At 52.8% G+C, this 19,313-nt stretch overlaps 1 protein-coding gene across 2 annotated transcripts in view; it reads left to right on the forward strand.

Moving 5' to 3' along the window:
• The window catches only part of MED27 (mediator complex subunit 27), a 217,804-nt gene extending 200,966 nt beyond the window's left edge, over nt 1-16,838 (forward strand). For both annotated transcript variants that reach the window (XM_025360394.1, XM_025360395.1), the window contains 2 exons: nt 13,821-13,898; nt 16,253-16,838. In XM_025360394.1, coding sequence (XP_025216179.1) covers nt 13,821-13,898; nt 16,253-16,387 — 213 coding nt within the window. In that variant the 3' untranslated portion in view covers nt 16,388-16,838. The remainder of the gene's footprint in view (nt 1-13,820; nt 13,899-16,252) is intronic.
• The last annotated feature ends 2,475 nt before the right edge of the window (nt 16,839-19,313 follow it).

Genomic DNA, 19,313 nt, shown 5'->3' on the forward strand with positions numbered 1-19,313 from the left:
TGAGGGCAGCCGTTCCCTCAGCTGACAGCTGGACTGTATTGACCAGGTCACCACGCAGAAGCATCAGCGCGGGGCCCTGGGAGCTGAGAGCTGCAGGGAGGGGCGTCAGGCTCAATTCGACAGCCGAAAACCCTTTTACCGCCACCTTCTCTCTTAATGGTCTTGTTTGAATATTCATAAGCATCTAAACCCCGGACAGATTTGATCATTTGTTCTCCTCTTATGCCGCCCCAGTACCTTTCCTGCACAAGGCTCCCTCAGCCCCTGCTGAGTGTGGGCATGGCCCGGGAGCTCACATGGACCCAGTTTTATGGCTAAAATTGAACCAGAAAAGCCTGGGCCATCCTGTTGACTTTCTTAGGGCGCGCTGTGTTGCCCTGGAAGTGGTCTGTGGCTTTCCGCCATTAGAGGAGTCACAGAGTAGTCATCTGTCATCTCTATAGCTTATTTCTTCCTGAAGGGTTGTGAGGGCTGCAGTGTACTCAGGTCAAAATCTGAAAACTGCTTCTGGGAAGAACACCCACCTTCCCATTCCCCAGGCCTCCGTCCTCAGCCCATAGGGCTGTAAACTCCATGCATGGGCTGCCAACATAGCAGGACAGCCCCCGCCCATTTGCTCTCTAAGCCCAGGCTGACCTCCCACCATGTTCCCCAGAGCGACCATCCCAGAGAGAGGCCATATAGCACAGTGGCTAAGAGCCATTTGCCATGTCATCAGGTCCCAGCTCCCCCACCTATTTCCTGTGTGGAGTCACTTGCCTCAGTTTCCTCATCTGTAAAACAGAGACGTAGCTAGGCGCATGGGTCATGCCTGTAATCCCAGCACTCTGGGAGGCCGAGGCAGGGGATCACGAGCCTAGGATTTTGAGAACAGCAACATGGCAAAACCCCATCTCCCCAAAAAGTAAAAATTAGCTGGGTGTGGTGGCATGTGCCTGCGGTCCCAGCTACTCAGGAGGCCGAGGTGGGAGGATGGTTTGGGTGTGGGAGGTTAAGGCTGCAGTGAGCCATGAGAGTACCTGCCCCACAAACTTGGCGTGAAGTCGAATTCATAGGTATGAAGTGTAAGGTGAATTTCTTGTCCACCACCTGGCCGACTTCTCTGAAGAGTCTGTCAATGGTGACACTCTCTTCTCCTGAGAAAGCTATCCCTCCATCCCCTGTGGGCAGGCTTCCTCCCACAGGCCTCTTCCTCAGCGACCACCCCTTCCGTCTGTGCTTCCCATATCTCCGCAGTGGACACGGTGGCTCAGGGTATAGGCTGGAGTCAGACCTGGGTTTGCGCCCAGCTGTCATGTGTAAAGACAAGCCAAGACCCAGCTGCTATGACAGACGCACCCACTCCCACCAAAGCATTGTCCGCCTTCCCGTTTTTTCAGGCATGTTATCTGTGCTTCTGGTCACAAAGTGAGCTGAAGAGCCTGTGAGACACCACAGTTACGGCCACGCAGCAGTGCCCTTTGTGCAGCCCTGACATGCTGATGTAGACGACATCCTGGGTCCAGGACCTGGATCAGTCCCTAGGGTCCTGGGAGGGCCAGTGGCACAACCGGTGATCTCCGGAAGGCACCCGAGATTGAGATGTTGTGCCCCAATTTACCGTTTCCCCCACTGAGCAGGGGTGGCGGGGGGCCGGCGCCTTGGCGGCTGAGCTGCGTCTTGGCGGGTCTCTCTCCCAGCTCTGCAGTCTGCATTCTTCTCCGGTCATTACCTCAAGTTTGATGGAGAAGTAGGTGGTATTGTCTGTGTTTCCTGGGAGCCCAGATGTCTTTGGATGTTTCTCTGCCTGCAAGGCTGTTCCTGCAGAAAATAATATCACACCAAGTGGGTGCAGAACAATTCAGGTGTCTTTGGGCTTGGACTTTCCTGGCAGCCAGGGACAGAAACTGACGTTTTGCCATCTGGAAAGCACTGAACTTTTTTCTTTTCATCTAAATAAAAAGCCTTAATTCCTTAATCCTGAGAAATGTCAAAGACCCTGTGCGTCTCCTCGCAGCCTTGCACAGGGCCTTCGGCAGACATGGAAGGCTGTCAGGACCCTGGAAAGCGCAGCCTCTCACAGGGCCTTTGGCAGACACGGAAGGTGGTCAGGACCCTGGAAAGTTCCCTCGTGTCTACCCTGGGACTCCCCTGTTCGCCCAGGCCCCACCTCCCAAGCAGTGCCCACCTCTGCTTCTCTACCCCATCCCTTCCCTGTCACTCCACTTCCCTTTCCCCAGTGGCTGAAAATCAATACGTACACTCCTGTCCACTTTCTCTCCCATTCACTCAGGCTCCTGCTAGGTGAGCCGCACCCAGTGCTGAGCCACAGTCCTCTTGGAGACCCTGAGCTAGGCCCAGGGAGGATGGAGATGTGGCAGGTGTGACCTCAAGGAGAGCATGGCTTGGGGGACAGGGGCATCTGGTCACAGGTCTGGCAAGTGCCTGGCAGGGGTGTGCAGAGGATGCTGCTGAGAGTACAGGCAAGGGACCTTCCCCCAGCGGGGGGGTGGGCTGGGATGGGGAAGACCCTGAGCTGAGTCCTGAGGGGTGAGAAGGGCTTAGCCTGACAGGAATATTCCAGGCAGAGGGGCCACTTGAGCACAGACGTGCAGCCAGGAAAACGTGTTGGGGCGGGAGGCGGATTCCTCCAGGAGCCGGCATTGCTGCCATGGAAGGTGGGGACTGAAGGGAAATGCGGCTGAGACCCAGGTCTGCAAGGCCTCCTTTGCTCCTCCAGGGCTTTCAGAAGGATCCCGTAGGTGGCTGTGGAGTGGCCAGCGGGGTCGCATCACCCCTAAAGGCTGTCTGCGACCAGTCTGCACTCAAGGGTCCAAGGAGTTGGGGGCTTCCCTCTCAGGCATCAGTGGCACCCTGGCTGGGACTTCAAAGAGGATGAGGTTAGAACCCCCAAAGCAAACCACATCTCATTTATAGAGGCCCTGGTGTGTGCCAGAGATCTTACCAAGGACATCCACAGACTTGCCCCTCTCAGACACAGAGCTTGATCTCCAAAGTGTCAGCAGGGATTTCCAGCAAGATGGAGCAGCAATGTTTGCCTTCACCTCTCCAGTTCCAGCTCAGGCAGCCTTGCCTCTGGTCTCATCCCAGAGCAGCATGCCTGGCTCTGGTGGACAGTTGTAAGCCCTTCAGAGCCCATGCAAATGGCTCCTTCATCAAGCAGAGGAGGAAATATTGATCCCATCCAAGTAATCCCAAGTCCCTGAGGGCTTCGATGTTTCCTCTCCAGGCTGCTAGGCCCGCTGAACCCGTGGCATACAAATCCGAGGTACAGATTAGAGACGAGAGCTGCATAATAAAAAATAAATCCCCTGCTTCCGCTCTACTGTACTTTCATCCCCATTTGAGAAGCTCGTCTCTGCGCACTCCCCATCGCCCCCCAACATCACTGTCAGGGCTGACTTCATAGCATTCCAGTTTTGAAATAATGACGGCTCCTCTTTTCATGGAATGAGCACTTCTGGGACTGTTTTAAATATTCTTCATCAAACCAGCACACATCCTCAGAGCAACACTGCTGGCAGGGATTGCTGTCTTTTTAAACATTTAACACACTTGGTTCATGTCTTTGCCCACAGGACCCGCAAAGAGTTTTCTCCTTCCAAGAGATTCCTGCTGTCCCTCTCCTTACGGGTGGCTCTGTCCTTGGCGAAACTCTTCGTGGAGACCCAAACTCTTGGGCTAATCTCCTTGTGTAACATTAAAATACATCCACCCAGTGAAAGCCCATTCTGATCTCTGCATCGTGGGAACCGCCTGGGCACCTGTGCCTAGCACACGTTTGGCTTTCCTGCCTGCTACTGGAGTGCTCCAGAGTCTGGTTGAGTGGCACAGAGGCTTCCCACACAGAGAACAGTGCTGTGCAGGTGGTCTCCCTGGTTCCAAGCTGAATTCTCAAGCTCTTTGAACTGGCCTAGAATCTGAGGCCCACCTGAGAGTGCCTTCACATCAGGGCAGCAGGTGGGTTCCTGGATTAGGGCAGGAACTTCAGGGCACAGCGTGTCCATGCTGCCAGGAGGTAACTAGGGCAGCTCCGGCTCTGCAGCAGCATCCACTGAAAACCTAGACCTCGAGGGGCCTGCAGAATTACCCAGCCCTACCCTAGCCTCACCACGCTCTTCTACCAAGGGCCAGCAGGGAAGAGGCCCCCCAGGCCATTCATCACTCAGCTAGGGTCGAACCCCGGTCTCCTGACGGTTCCCCTCTGCCTTTTTGTCACTTTCACCCAGGTCTAAGGGAATCTTCCCTTCACAGTATATAGAAGCCCATATTGGCTGGAGGGAAGCCACAGTCTGGGTCCCTACCAGGCTTTTCTTTTAAATAAGCAACTTCTAAACGCTTGAGTACTTAACTTTCCCTATTTACTAATCTTATGGGGAAATACTTGGAATAATGAGAGGCGCCCACTCTCCTCTCTTGGCTTCATGGGCTGTGTGCCGACAGATAATGCCCTCAGCGGGTGCGTTGGGAAGAGCATCCCTGTTCAAGCTTAGCTCTCCCGGCGCTACTCAGCCACAGTCCTGTCCCCTGGTGGTGGGAAGCAGGCAGTGGCCCGCAGCAGCCCTTGCACCTGCACCCAGAATCATCTCAGGGAGCCTGTGAACTCCTGGGTCCTGGTCCCCAGCCTGCTCCACCAACCAGGAGCTGGAAGGCGGTTCCCAACAGTCAGCCTCCAGAGTCTGTTGCTTACCTGCATGCCGGCCGGCAGCCTCCACTCTGGCCCAGAAGCATGCCCCCTGGGGCCAGCTGGTGCTCGTGACCTTCGGGCACTCAATTCCTGGATCACTGAGAAATACAAGGGCCCCTGTTTTAGAACTCCTGGCAGAAACTGTAAGTTTCCATTTAAATCAAATCAAATACCCCAAGTTGAAAGTATTCAGAAAATTCAGAGAAAAAAAGATAGGAAAGAGGTACAAAGTTGGGTCGGGTATGGTGGCTCATGCCCATAACCCCAGCACTTTGCAAGGTGGGAGGATCATTTGAGCCCAGGAGTTCAAGACCAGCTAGGACAACGTGGCAAGACCTCATCTTTACTAAAAATAAAAAAATTAGCCAGGCATGGGGGTGTGTGTCTGTCATCCCAGCTATTTGAGAGACTGAGGCAGGAGGATCACTTGAGCCCAGGAGTTCGAGGCTGCGGTGCACTGTGATCAGACCACCGCACTCCAGCCTGGGTGACAAGTACAAGTTCACCCCTGAAACAGAGGACAAGGGTCTTGCTGTGGATGGCGCTGTTGTTCCTGTGCCAGGCTGGCAACTGGCATTGTCATCTTCTCAACATTACCCCATCAAGGAGCCCAACAGACCCTTGCTTTTTAAAGAGGAAAGTGCTGAGGAACAATAGTGTATTAAGAGGGTTTTTTCCCCCAGTCCTTTCTGTGTCATCACAGTGTCCTTTATTCTTCCCTTACTGCCATAGAACAAACCTCCATCTGGTCAACATAAAACCTGGGCTCTGGGGGTTAAGCTTAAGCGAGAAATCAGCTTGCTAGGCCTAAACCTGTTATCTTTGCCCCCACAGCGGGAGAGGGCCTGAGTAGGAAAAAGCGTGTGGGTGCTGCATACCGAATCTGGGATGTACAGTGGGGTGAGCACCGAATCCGGGGCGTAAAGCAGGACACGCACCTGAATACATACAGCAGGACGCGCACCTGAATCCAGGGCTCACAGTAGGATGCACACCGAATCCCAGGCACACAGTAGGATGCACACTGAATCCCGGGGAACACAGTAGGATGCACACTGAATCGGGTCCACAGTAGGGTCATCCCGCTCTCCCCGCCCCGCCCCTTTCCTCAGACTGCACTTTCATTTCCTCGGTGAATGTGTGTACACACCCACCTGATGCAGCTGCGTTGTATTTGCCCCACCCCTTCTTTGTCCACGGCAGGGAGGCTCATTCAATCTGGAGGTCTTCTTGAGGGCCCACGGGTGTCTCTGTCAGACCGTTGGGAGGGTTGGGGCCGGCACATAGCAGGGAGCCAGACAGGTTGAAGCTTCTGGCTGAGAGGTGGAAGGAACATTGTATCGGTGACAGGAACTGGGGTGTAAGTGAGGAGACTTGTTATCCAATCCCAGCTGTACCCTAAAAGTACTGAGGTCCAGTCCCTCTGGGGAAGAGAGGGCCTGAAAATGGCACATTTCTTCATCGCCCTACAACCTCTGTCCACCCCAAGAGGCCTGGAGTGGGGTCCCATCAGGCTTGGGGCGTAGAGTCCGGGCACTCAAGCTGGGGTTCAGAAGGTCAGAACAAACTCCTGCTCTGCACCTAGCAGCTCCTTGGCTTGGGCAAGTCACTTAACCTCCCTGTGACTTAACCCTCTGACTTAGAAGTGTCAAATGTGAGAGTACCTCTGTCATAAGGTTGTCGGGTTGTTGTGGGGATTCAGTGGGCTAAAACTGCGAGGGGACACATTTGGCGGGCACTTGCCATGCGTCGGACACTTGAGATCTGTTTGTCAGTGCACTGTCCCTGCACTGGCCCATTTAACCCTCGCCCAAGGTCACACAGCTCACAAGGGACAGATCCAGAGGCTGGGCTCCTGTTGGAGGAGCCACACACCCGGGCTGTGCGGTGTAGACCAGCTCTCGCACAGGGTTAGTGCTCAGTAAATGGCGATGTGGGTTGTTGCTGTTATTGCAGGCAGTGCCACTTTGGGTTTAGCTAAAATAACTCATGATCTCCGAAGCACCCTCCAGCTCTTGATTGTAGGAGGGGGGCCGTCAGGAGCTCCGTGCACACAATATGGCAGAGGAGCTTTGGGAGACTGTTTTGACTGGCATCTCCTTTTCCAGCGCTCTGACTGGCAGCTGTTTCAAGGTCTCTTGAAAGAGTCCCTACTCCCTCCCTGAGTTCCGTTCTCTCTGGGTTTGGATATGCTGAGAGAGGGTAGGGAAAACTGAAAGGAACATTGATCAAGTGAACTGGATCTGTTGGCAGGCAATGGAGATGTCACCCTTCTCACAGTAAATCACTGCAGGTCACCACTGAGACAGGGGACACACCCCAAAGGAGGCATCTGAGGCTTCTCTGCCTTGGGGTGAGCAGGGCACCTCCCAGCGAAGCCCCTCCCCTGTGTCGCCCTCTGCCCCTTTGTGAGGCCTGTCTCCCCATCCCCGCATTCCTCTTGCTTCAAGGGCCCCTGTCTTACTGGCTTATTGTTACCCTCCTGCCTCCTCCTCCCTCCCTTTCCTTGGGCTCGCATCCCTTTGATCTTTTTATGAGCCTTTTTTCAAACCGGCACTCACTGGTGGGGTGAGTCGCCTCCCTCTCATTGGGAGCATTAGTGCCCTTCCTGGCCTCCGCCAAGAGGGAGGGCGGCTTTTATCTCCCAGTGGAATCTCATTAGCTTTGCCACACAATGGGACCGAACCTCGGCTGCCACAGAGTGGATTTAAATTAGTTAATAGCAGATTTTTTTTTTTTTTTGCCCCCGGCCTGTTTTTTCCACATCTTGGATGCTGAGCAAAAAAACAACTTTGTTGTTGAAAAATGTAAAACAAAAAAATGTTGAAGGTGGAATGCTTTGACAAGAAGGAAGATCATTGTAGGTGAAGTTCTCCTGTGTTCCACAACCATCCACAGGAATTCGAAAACCAGCAGTGGAGGACTTGGGGAGGACAGGAGGGAAAACATACCAAGTTAATCAGCTTTGTTTCCTTCTATTAAAATATTTCTGTAATTGGTGGTGGGAAATTGAAGAAATCGAGTGATTGCATCAGTGCTGGAAAAGCTGCCACCACTTGGCAATGGAAGAGAATACTTTATACTGGACCTTTTGAAAAAGAGGCTGAGTTTGGCCAGATTGCCGACCAGCAATGGAAAAACTAATTAGGTGCCTTGCCTGTGAGCCAGACGCCCAGCAGGGCTGTGGCGCATGGCTCCCGCCGCCTCTGAAGAGGACACTTTCTAGTGAATTCAGTTTGTGCTACCCTTGAGCAGCCTGTGCTACAGCAGGTACATTTGCGAATCTCCCAACCTGTGCCTGGCGTCGGAACTCTAGCTTCCCAAAGACTTATCCGCCCTGGGAGATGGTGGACAGCTGCTGGCCACAGCCCTAGGCCTGCACCTTTATCTGCAAACTGGGAGAGCCAGGGATGGGAGTCAGTGGGTGGGAGGTGGGCAGAGGCCTGGGCCTCCCAGTGTTTGGGCTCCCACAGTGCTACCCTCACCCACTATGTGCATCTTCCCAGCTTCTGGACATCCTCACTCCTCCTCTATCAAATGTAAATAAGAATAGGGGGTGGGAGGCTGAGGCAGGAGAATGGCGTGAACCCGGGAGGTGGAGCTTGCAGTGAGTGCACCACTGCACTCCAGCCTGGGCGACAGAGCGAGACTCCGTCTCAAAAAAAAAAAAAAAAGAATAGTGGGCCAGGTGCAGTGGCTCACGCCTGTAACCCCAGCACTTTGTCAGGTTAATGATGTAAGCCAGGAGTTCAAGACCAGCCTGGGCAATATAGCAAGACCCTGATTCTACAAAAATAAAAAATTAGCTGGGTGGGGTGGCATGAGCCTATAGTCCCAGTGATTCAGGAGGCTGAGGTGGGAGGATTGCTTGAGCCCAGGAGGTCAAGGCTGCACTGAACTAAGATGGTGCCACTGCCCTCCAGCCTAGGCGACAGAGCAATACCCTCTCTGTCTCAGAAGAAAAAAGAAAAAGAAAAGCACCTATCTCCAAGTTACTGTGGGAATTAAATGAGAGGGGCACACAGGGCTTGGCACATAATAAGCTGTTACTAATAATAGCTACTATAAGTTAATAAAATATCTGATGGGTCTTTTAAAAAAAGCACTTTTCAGAAATAAGGAAACCCCCCACTCTACAGGCACCTGTTATGAAAACCTTCCACCCTGGCACCCCACAGTGCCCATCGTGAAACTCGGGGGGTGCCATTCATTTTGATTCATGAGAAAGACAGACTGTCATTCTGATTTGTATTTCTTTGTTTCATGGCCCAGAATCAAATGCTTAACCCTCTGGGGGCCATTCTCCTGTAGTGCCTGGGATATGCCCCAGCCTTGCCACTCAAAGCCCAGTCCCTAACCAGCAGCATGGGCACCCCTGGGACTCGGCTGGCAGTGCCGATGCTCCGCCCCTCCCCAAGTTCCTAGATGAAAATCTGACAAGACCCCCGGTGATTGGTGATTGTGCGCTCACAAGCCTTGCATTCTCACCCATTTTAGCATCCCTAGGAATAGCCTGGAGGGGCTGACATAGTGTCTGGGCCCCACCCTGGAGATTCCAATGCTGTGGCGAGAGAGGGGCCCAAGAAGGCAGATTTCTAACCAACTCCCAGATGGTGCCAGCGCCGCTGGTCCCCAAACATTTCAAGCAGCACCATTCTCAAAGGGAAAGTTCCTTGGCCGCAGCTTGAACTTGTTGTGCCACCACTGTAACGAGATCGGGAGACCTGGCCAACACTATGGCCCATTTTCTAGATGTGCAGTGAATATCCAAGGAGGCAGATTGGTCTGGAGAGAGGAGGAGGATGCCGAGGGACAAACCTGCTGTAGTCCTGCACGCCTCAAGCTCATTTCTTCCTCACATTACATCCCCATCCTGAGTTTTGACAGGGCTGTGTCACTCAAGGACGAGTGACCGCAGAGGGCAAGTCCAAGATGCCCCAGCACCTTAGAGGCAGACCAGAGCCCAGGTCCTAGCTCCTGTCCTGCAGTCCCCACTCCTTCCAGGCCCCTGGCGCCACCCACCTCATCTGAGCCACTCTCCCCGCAGAGAGTCAGAATGGGGACCCTTCTCTCCATCTGCACACATGTACTGAGGACCTCCATGTCAGGCACTAGATGGACATGGGCTCAGAGTAGGGAAATTGACACTAAACATGCATGGCAAAAAATACCAAGTTCAGATATGAGGACTGAGGTGGGAGAAGAGAGCCAGGCAAGGAGACAAGCCCCATCGGGAGAGCCTGGGGGGCTTCCCTCAACACGCGAAGGAGGGGAGGGAAGGGAGAGAGGCCCACGCCAAGGGGAGGACTCAGGGAGGACAGAGATGGGCATTTGAGGAGCTGAGGGACCCGAGGAAAGGAGGCAGACACCAGGTGCTGCAGGGTTTCACATGGACGTTCACAGTTCGCATTTCATCCTAAGTTCAGGGAAAGCCATAAGAGGGTTTTAGGGGATTGACATAGTTGGGTTTCTAGTTGAACGATGGCAATCACTCATGTTTTCTGACCAGCACACACTTCTGCCCACTACTTCATCCTCACAGTCATCCCCTGTGGTAGGCACTCTTTGTCATTATCCCCATTTTCCAGATGGGAAAACTGCAGTGAAGAAAGATGAAGTGCCTCGCCCAAGGCGTCACTGCTGGAATGGATGGAGCCCATGCCCTTTCCCTCTTTGCTACAGAATGTTCCCTCTGAGCCGTGATGAGGCAGGCAAGGTGGGAAGAAGTAGAAGGATTTGAGATAAATAACTTGGAACCATGTATGAGGCAGGGGGAAGACAGGTGACAGGGCGGGGCCCAGGTTTCTGGCTCGGGCCTCTGGGTGAAAGGCCATTTAGCAAAAATGCTGGAGGAGGTGCAGGTCCGGAAGACCACTCAAGATGTTCCTGTAATTCACATGATGCCTTGCCTGGAGAGAGCACCTTGCGGTTATCAAAACTAAGTTGTCTTGGAACTTGGCTTGGAGAACTCAAGTTCAGCCAGAGGAGGTCAAGTCCAGAGGTCAGCTGAGGAAGGGACGAGGAGATGGGCACAGATCTGTCAGGCCAGGGAAGATGAGCTCAAATAAAGATCAGGAAGCCAGGCCAGGTGCCCAGGGAACAGCAGGCTGGGGAGGGTTTGGGGAATCCTGGGGGTGCGGGCTCTTGTTGGTTTGGTTAGAGGCTGTAAACTCCAAAGGCCACAGGGGCCAGCCAGGTCCCCTGATGAGTGGAGCAGGCTGGATCTAAGACCCTAGAGTGCTCAGGCAAACTGCACATGTCACCGCCCCTCAGCTGCTGCAGCTGGTGGCCATGTGGCAGTGCCAGGGTCACACACACAGATGAGGAGAAGCTGGGCCCTGTTTAAACGTCACAGTAGCCTGTGAGACAGTCCCCAGATTCTCCAATGCTTCAAGAGGAGCTGGGCACCATGGTTAAGTGAAGTTTCCCAAATTTTAAGTGTTGATCATTTGTGTTTAAAAATGTGAAAACAAAAGAAAGAAAAGTGCAGCCAGACAGAGCCTCTCCGCCTGCACGTGGTTGCAAGGCCGAAGTGGACAGAGGCGGTCTCACCCCAGGGGCCTCCCAGGGACCGACGTTCCCGTGGCGGGGAAGGTGTCACACCGAAGCTACAGAACAGCAGGGCCGGAGCAAACAAAACCAGCCCAGCTGCCTCGGCTGTTCCAACAGGAGCTACACTGGAGACATTTTAAAAATAAATGGGGTGAGAAGAAAGAATTCTCCAGAAACTTTGGTTCTTCTGTAATGGCAAGTATAATTGCCAAATACATCTTGTCAGCCCGTAAAATGGCACTTTCACGGGTTTTCTCAGCAAGGGAGCTAGATGGGCAAGAACCAAGCGTTCAAGTTCACGGACCGTTCGAGCCCAGTTTGCTTTGCTGTGTTTTGTAGCCATTAATTTCCCCCCACCAATTACCACCAGTCATTTTGCAAAGTTATCATTACTACTGTTTAAAAGAAAAAAAAAAAAAGCATTGCTCATTTTAGAAAGCTGTCTGTCAAAAATGCTTAAAATAAAAGCAGTCTTGGCACTCGAAGGAATAAGTACCATTTATCTTGAAAGCCACTTGGGTAAGAATTTCTCAGCAGTGTTGGCTACATGAACTGTTGATGGATTTGCGAGAAAGTGCAGGTGTTTATGGTCCATGGCCTTTGGTGAGTGGGCGTTTTTAAGTTTATTTCTTTATTCAACAAATATGTATTGGGCACCTGCTGTATGCAGGGTGATATCCTAGGCCTCGGGGATGCAGTATGAACCAGGCAGACATGATTCCTGCCCCGTGGAGTTGACCGTCTGTCTGGTGGGGCTCACCAGCCATCGGGCAGGCCATGAAAGTCCACTGGGAAATAGGGCAAGTCCAGGGCCCAGGCAGAGCAGAAGAGGAGACCAGGCAGGCGGGGCTGGTGGCATTGCCAGAGAGTGAGTGCTTCCCACGACTGGCTTCACGCTGTTCTCTCACCAGCCTTACTCAATATGTAAGACAATCTCCATTTTATGGAGGGGGAAACTGAGGCTATAGAGAGGCCCCATAAGAGGCCAGGGGGCCAGGCCCCGGCTTGCCTGGCTGCACAGCCAGTGTCCTCACACTTCGTGGGGCAGCCTCTCCAGCTGCAGGTGTGGACACATGTCGCCGTGCGGGGCCCAGACCCTGGTCTCCACCTGCCCAGCTTGCTCTACCCCTGCATGGGTTCAGCCGCGTACATAGCGTTCATTGGGGGCTAGAAAATGGCCACGTCTGCACAAGTGAGACCTGTGTTCATTCTTGTTCTCAAAGCTAAGGACTTTCTCTGGAGTTTTTTGGGTTTTTGGTTTAGGTGTGGTTTTTTCATTTTGTTTTGTTTGAGACAGGGTCTCTGTCGCCCAGGCTGGAGTGCAGTGGCACAATCGCAGCTCACTGTAGCTTCAACTTCCCAGGCTCAAATGATCCTCCCACCTCAGCCTCATAAGTAGCTGGGACTATAGGTGTGTGGCATCACAGCCAGCTAATTTTTTGTATTTTTTATAGAGGCAGGGTCTTGCTCTATTGCCCAGGCTGGTCTTGAACTCCTGGGCTCAAGTGATCCCCCCGACTCAGCCTCCCAAAGGTCTGGGATTACAGGCATGAGACACCACGCCCGGCTTGTTTTGTTTTTAATGATGACATGTGCGATGTCAAGAATCCCTAATGAGGACAATCATGTAAACCATTACTTTGAACATGACTATCAAATTAGGTATAATCTGCTCATTTGCTGATTGATGGCAGGCATTAACAATTCACAGTGTCATACAGTTTCAGAACCACCAGGGTTCTCAGGCCAGCCCCTTTGCTTCTCGGAAGCGGCATGGAGACGCAGAGAGGATAAGTAGCTGGATCAAGGTCAGGGGGTGGTGCCGGAGCTTAACCCTGTGCTCTTTCCATCTGGTCACCTGATGCCTTCAGTGGACCTCAAGCAGCCTTGCCCTTGGCCTTGCTGATAAACTTCCCCTGAGGAGTCGGGAGACAGTGGGTGCAGACCCCTAGGGTGCTCACCATAGGCCACAGCCTTCAGGGATCTGGTGAGGGGACCACACCAGGCGCGCCCGGCTCCTGCGAAGGGCCCTCCTAGCAGTGGTGAGGCCCAGCAGAACAGCCTTAGAAACTTCCAGGCTCACCATCATAAATCCTGTGTGGCTACAAATGGTGACAGAATGAGGATTCAAGGAAACAGAAAGAGTTGCCCTGTTGGGAAAAACGTCCCAGGAGGAAGAGGAAGTGTGTGTACCAGGCGGAAGTGCTCCTTGGCCTATGTCCTGTGTGTGCCGCGCCTCACTGAGCAGGGAGGCCTGGGATCCTCTCCGGGATCTGCCCTCACTGGCCTCTGGCTGCTCCCTCTGCCAGTGCTCCAGCCTGGCCAGGCTTTCAGTTGCTGGAATCGTCCACACTCCCCCTGCCTCCAGGCCCGCATCCTTTCTGCCGACAGCATGCCCCTTCTCCCCCTCTGACTCCCCAACTCTCCTAATGAGTTTTTCTACAGAGATTCTATTTTAGATGCCCTTTCCTCCACGAAATACTCAGATCTGTTTTCACACAGAAGGCGTGCCTTTGTCTTGCTTGTTTTCTCCATGCCGGCTGGGAGTGGCCGCTGACTAGTCTTTGTCCCGCACTCTCAGGTAACAGACCACGCCACCACTGCCCTGCTCCACTATCAGCTGCCCCAGATGCCGGATGTCGTGGTCCGATCCTTCATGGTAAGTGGCTTCAGGAGTCAGGTCTCCTGTTTAAACCTTGGCTCCCTTCAAGTGAGAACAGGGAGCTTGAAGGGCAGCCGTTGCATCTTCAGACTTTGAGGGCCTCCCAGTGGGAGATGGGGCTGCCAGTTTAAAACTGCTACTTTCCTTAAACTGGGAAGGGATCTGGGAGAAACCACTTCCAGCTTCATTCACTAGTGCTTTCTTCTACTTGCTGAAAATGCGGTGTTTTCAGAAATGATCTTCCAAAATAGTTCCCAGCATTGACTTAGTCCACAGATATTTCATTGAGCTCCTAATCTGGGCCAGGCCCTGTGGCTGGCACAGCACATGTCGCAGTGAATTAAATCGCGCAGTTCTCCAAGACGTTTACTCCTTCGATTTTCAGAGTTGGAGCTGGAGATGGAAGCAGCCGCAAAGCAGCCATTCCTGTGGTGTGCTGCAGCCGGCTCCTGCCAGTGCCTGTTCAGTGTCTTGCGAGCTGGTTCTTCAGCCACTACTAGTTTGAAATCAAACTTGGTGGGAGTGTGGACCCCACGGAAATCAGCAAACACTGCAAATCAGGACTTTCCCCGACCTCAGGGCCAGTTGATCAGCATTTATCACACGGCCACCAGTTGGCCTAAGCAGGGCTAACACCATGTCCCCCGCATCCTTGACAGACGTAGCCAGTTGTTGCACCGTCATGCTCACACGGCCGCGTGCTCTTACGCCGGCAGACCTCAGCGTCCACCGCTGCCGGGACTCCCTAGAAAGTCTGCCGGTTAGAGAACCGACTCCAGAGACTCACCTGTTAGCAAGGCCAAATCAATGTTCATCCCATCACATGGGCATCAACAGTCCCACTGCTCAGAGAGCCTGGAGTTCATTCGTCGGAAGACACATCCCTGGCGCGTTGATTGGCTTCCTGATGGTGGCAGACTGGGCACAACACGGCCAGGTGCTCAGAGCTCCTCACGGAGTGGTCCTTCTGTATGTCCAGGGAACGGTTCCCCTGCTCCAATTTCAGATAGCTGCAAAGACTTGCTTTTGAGCCTAACACGTTGTAATGCCCCCTTTCCCTTTGGTAACTGACTTTGGGATTCAGGGAAGATTTGAATCCCAGTGACTCCACTCAGGAGGCTGAAGCAGGAGGATCGCTTGAGCCCAGGAGTTCGAGGTTACAGCGAGCTATGATCGATTGCACCACTGCACTCCAGCCTGGGTGTCAGAGTGAGGTCTGGCCTCTTAAAAAAAAAAAAAAAAGAACCCTTTTCATCTGTCACAGCACTCAGCACTGTGCTCAGCCCACACCAGCCAATTAATACCAATCTGTTGATTGATTGATTTGAGGCACAGACATGAGTACTATTTGTGGCAGAGACAGAACTTCTGCTAGTTAGGGAAGAATAAGTAGTTTAACTGAATGACCTCGTGACCTCGTGTTTATTGCCAAAACCCCCAAACATCTGGCCTTTGGAAAGGGGGACAGGACTGATGGGCCATGCCCTGTCACCATAAAGGCAGCTGTGGTGGAGATGGAGATGGAAGAATTTGTATCAATAAGCTCGGCCGACCTCTTCGAGTAACAGTTTTCTCTTATAGACATAATTCAGGAGGACATGAAATGACAAGATTCGTGTGCCCCTTTCACAGCGAGAACTTGCTTGCCTTCCGTTTGGGGTTTGGGTATTTTTTTCTTTGGTCGTGAATCTCCTTGGGTTTGAGAATTGAGTTACGGGAGGCTCATCCTTATGTATGACGCCCAAGAAAGCTCTGCACTCTGAACCACTCAAGTGTGGATTTGCTGCTTATGATGTTATTTAGTGGCACCAGAGCTGTCCCCACCCACCCCCCCAGTGTGTCAGGCCACACTGTGACAGTGAGTGACGACCTCTGAAATCAGATTAGCTAGAAGGCATGTTGACCTCCTCGGAGAAATCTGAAATTGTCCTCGGTTCCAAGGCTTCCTTAGCACACACCCACAGCCCGCTCTTAGTGGTGGGCAAGGAGAAGAGGATGGATACTGACATTCAGAAGACACGAGACCCAGAAAGTAAAAGCGGGGTGCTGGCCCCCAGACGCCAGGCTGCTCGGTGGTTCCCGGGGACTCCAGAGAGGCCTTCCTGCTTTTGAGAGTAGGGGTTTCTATTTTCAAAACCCCCTCGGTTGGGAGGGGCAAGCGAGCATCACAAGTGAACATCAGCAGTCAGGTGACCTTGTGGGTTCCGCCTGCTGCTCCCTGTGAAATCACGGGGCGTCTTCTGGGGCCAAAGCCAACTTAAGTTGTCTGGGCCATTAGGCTTGATAGGAAGGAGGACTTTGGGAGCACCCGTATCCCATTCTTTCACTTCTCTCCTCGTTTCTCTTTTTAGACCTGGTTAAGAAGTTACATAAAGCTGTTCCAGGCCCCGTGCCAGCGCTGCGGGAAGTTTCTGCAGGACGGCCTTCCCCCGACGTGGAGGGATTTCCGAACCCTCGAAGCCTTCCATGACACCTGCCGGCAGTAGCCCCCACGCTAGCCCCAGCCTCAGACCCCACCCGGCACCTTCCCAGACACGCAGGAAGCCCACAGAAGGCTCAGCTGGTTCCTCACTGCCCAGATGGGTACCGCCGCTCCTCCCTTTCATAAAACAGCGCCATGTGTGCTGAGGCCACTCTCGAAGAGCAGGCCCCCTCTGTGGCCGATGGGACTAATTATTGCCACTAGCCAGTAGACTGAAGGCAAAGAAGACTTTTCTAGAAGCTGGTAGAAGGAAGCTGTGCAGCATGCTCCTCGTCCGCGTGTCGGCAGTGCTGGTGAGCTGACCTCCGGCCGCCGTGCCTGTCTGTCGTTTCCGTGAGCTGTTACTGGAATGAGCCCTTGTGTTCATGGCGATCGTCATGCAGGGTTCTTGTGTTTTGTGGGGTTTTGGGTTTGGTAACTTATTTTTATAAGCAATAAACCTTTTGTACCCTGGACAAGGCTTTGTCTCCTGTTTCTTACAGCACCTTATAAGAACTACACATTCAGTTCATGAACACGTAATGGACCTGGGCCCTTTGAGGAAACAGAAACCAGCACATCCCATGTTCACAGGGTGGTTCTCTTTGAGCATGTACTGCCCTGTGTCCTGCTTGCCGGGGAGAGGGCAGTGCTAGGAGATCCTCTATTTCAGAGACACTGTGATGGCTTGAAAAATGGATGATTCTTTTCGAGAAAAAGAGCATGCAGAAGTTTCTTTTTACTAAACCAGTCACATGTACACCCCAGAGGGAAAGGAACCTGCCCGGGTTAGCCGGCCAGACGCGCGTGAGCAGCACTTGCTGGGGTGTCGGCTTGTGGGCGCCAGGTTTTGTCCTCAATATTACTGTGACTTGATCCCAGCCCCATCTCCCAACTTTGTTCAATGCTTCAGCGCCAACTTTTAAAGCCATAGCCTGCTTCTGTGAAGATCGTTGACCTGGTAAAGGGCTTGAGGAGGGTGGTGGCATCACCCAGAGCCCGCCTGGCCAGGCCCATGCTAGAACAATGTTCTCTTTGCCATGAACAAAGCGTCAAGAGAGATGACGCCTTCTGAGATGTCCAGAAAAACCAGTGGGTCCTCCCTGGCTTCTGGTACCACCCAGCCTTCCCCCCACCCCTGGCCGAAAAGAGCCAGAGAATGGAGAGGGTTTACTGCTGAGGGCTCTAGGACACTGCCTGCCCACGTGGCGTCCCACCTGCAGCACTGCCACCGTGGGAGCTTATTAGAAATACACATCCCCAGGTGGGGCGCGGTGGCTCACACCTGTAATCCCAGCACTTGGGAGGCCAAGACAGGTGGATTACTTGAGCCCAGGAGTGTAAGACCAGCCTGGGCAACATGGCAAAACCCTATGTCTACAAAAAATACCGAAAAAAATTAGCCAGGCATGGTGGTGTGCGACTGTAGCCCCAGCTACTCGGGAGGCTGAGGTGGGAAGATCGCTTGAGCACGGGAGGTCTAGGCTACCCCTCTACACTCCAGCCTGGGAGACGGAGCAAGACTCGATCTCAAAAAAAAAGAAAGAATTACACATGCTCCAGGGTGGGGTCCAGCAACCTGATCTTTATCTACCTCCAGGTGACTGTCACGTGCACTGGCACCTAAGGCCTCTGCCCAGGAGAAATGGCCATGCTTTGATGGTCCACTCGGGGAAGTGGGAGGGGCACTCGGGGAAGTGGGAGGGGCACTCGGGGAAGTGGGAGGGGCACTCGGGGAAGTGGGAGGAGCACACGGGGTAGGACTGGATTAAATCCCAGGGGTGGCCGTAGATTAAATCCCACACCTACTTTGTCAAATTCAAGATGCCAGTGCTCCTAAGATACATGATTACGAACCACTAATAAAACCATGCTGCCAATTAAACCCTGGTCTTAATGATAATCCTGTGTGACACGTGAATCCGTCGCACCAGCCTTTCATTGCTTTGACGTTTTCTTTCATCTATTCCAAGGGAGTAGTCATTTCTCCTGCCTTCAGTCTTGTTGTTTAGGCTGTGATAGGCGATCCGTTTACACCACTCCCAGTAACAGACCAACACACAGCTTCATTGACTTGCCCTGTCCTCCTTTCTTTGGTCTTGTAAGACACTTGTTTCTTTGTTGCATTGCAAGAAAAGATGGAATTGAGGATATCGGGTACACAATAACACTTTGTCTCAGTGCCGCACATCTTTCCGGAGACATTTAAAAGGCAAGTAAACTGACCCCGAGCGGTAGGAACGATGTGCATAGCTCATGCGAAGTGACGACAGTATGACCAGCTATGACCAAGCTGGAGCATGTGCAGATAGTGACACGCACGTCGTGACTGCCAGCTGGCAGACGGCACACGCCAGAGACGTTCAAATGTGGAAAAGCATGTATCTGAGGATTGATGGATTTGTGGTCCTGGTAAATCTCATTGTGAGAAAGCGATCTGGGTTTGTAACTGTTTGAATCCTCCCGATTTGCAGCGAGTCTGATAACGTCCCCATTGGCACTAAAGGTCGCTCCAATTCCCGCCAGTCTCTGTTTTCAAAAGAGAGAAGAGCCTTGAGGTCACAGTCAGGGGCAGGTGCCGTTTCTACTTGGAACTAAATGGCACTGGTTTTGTCTTCTCTGTGTCGTCCTCAGAGAAACCTGTTTATCGCAAATGATGCCGGTTTCCCATTTACAGGAGTGATACAAAGTGTCCATTTAAAATAAATTTATTTAGGTGAAAAAGTGTGACTATTAAAGAAAAACATTAAATAATAGCACAGAAAGAGCGTGGCTGTGACAGAAAGTGTGAAGGATGTAGGCAGGTGGCGGGGGGCGGACGCACTGCCCAGGCCTGCACCCCAGCCTTCTGCTAGCAGTGGCAGGAGCCTAGAGAAGTCGCTTCATCTGAGAACCCCATGCCCTCATCTGTGAGATGCGAGGCTGGTGATTGAGCCATGGTGGAGGGGCTG

This window comes from Theropithecus gelada, chromosome 15, assembly GCF_003255815.1.
Source record: "Theropithecus gelada isolate Dixy chromosome 15, Tgel_1.0, whole genome shotgun sequence".
NCBI classification, from domain to species: Eukaryota; Metazoa; Chordata; class Mammalia; order Primates; family Cercopithecidae; genus Theropithecus; species Theropithecus gelada.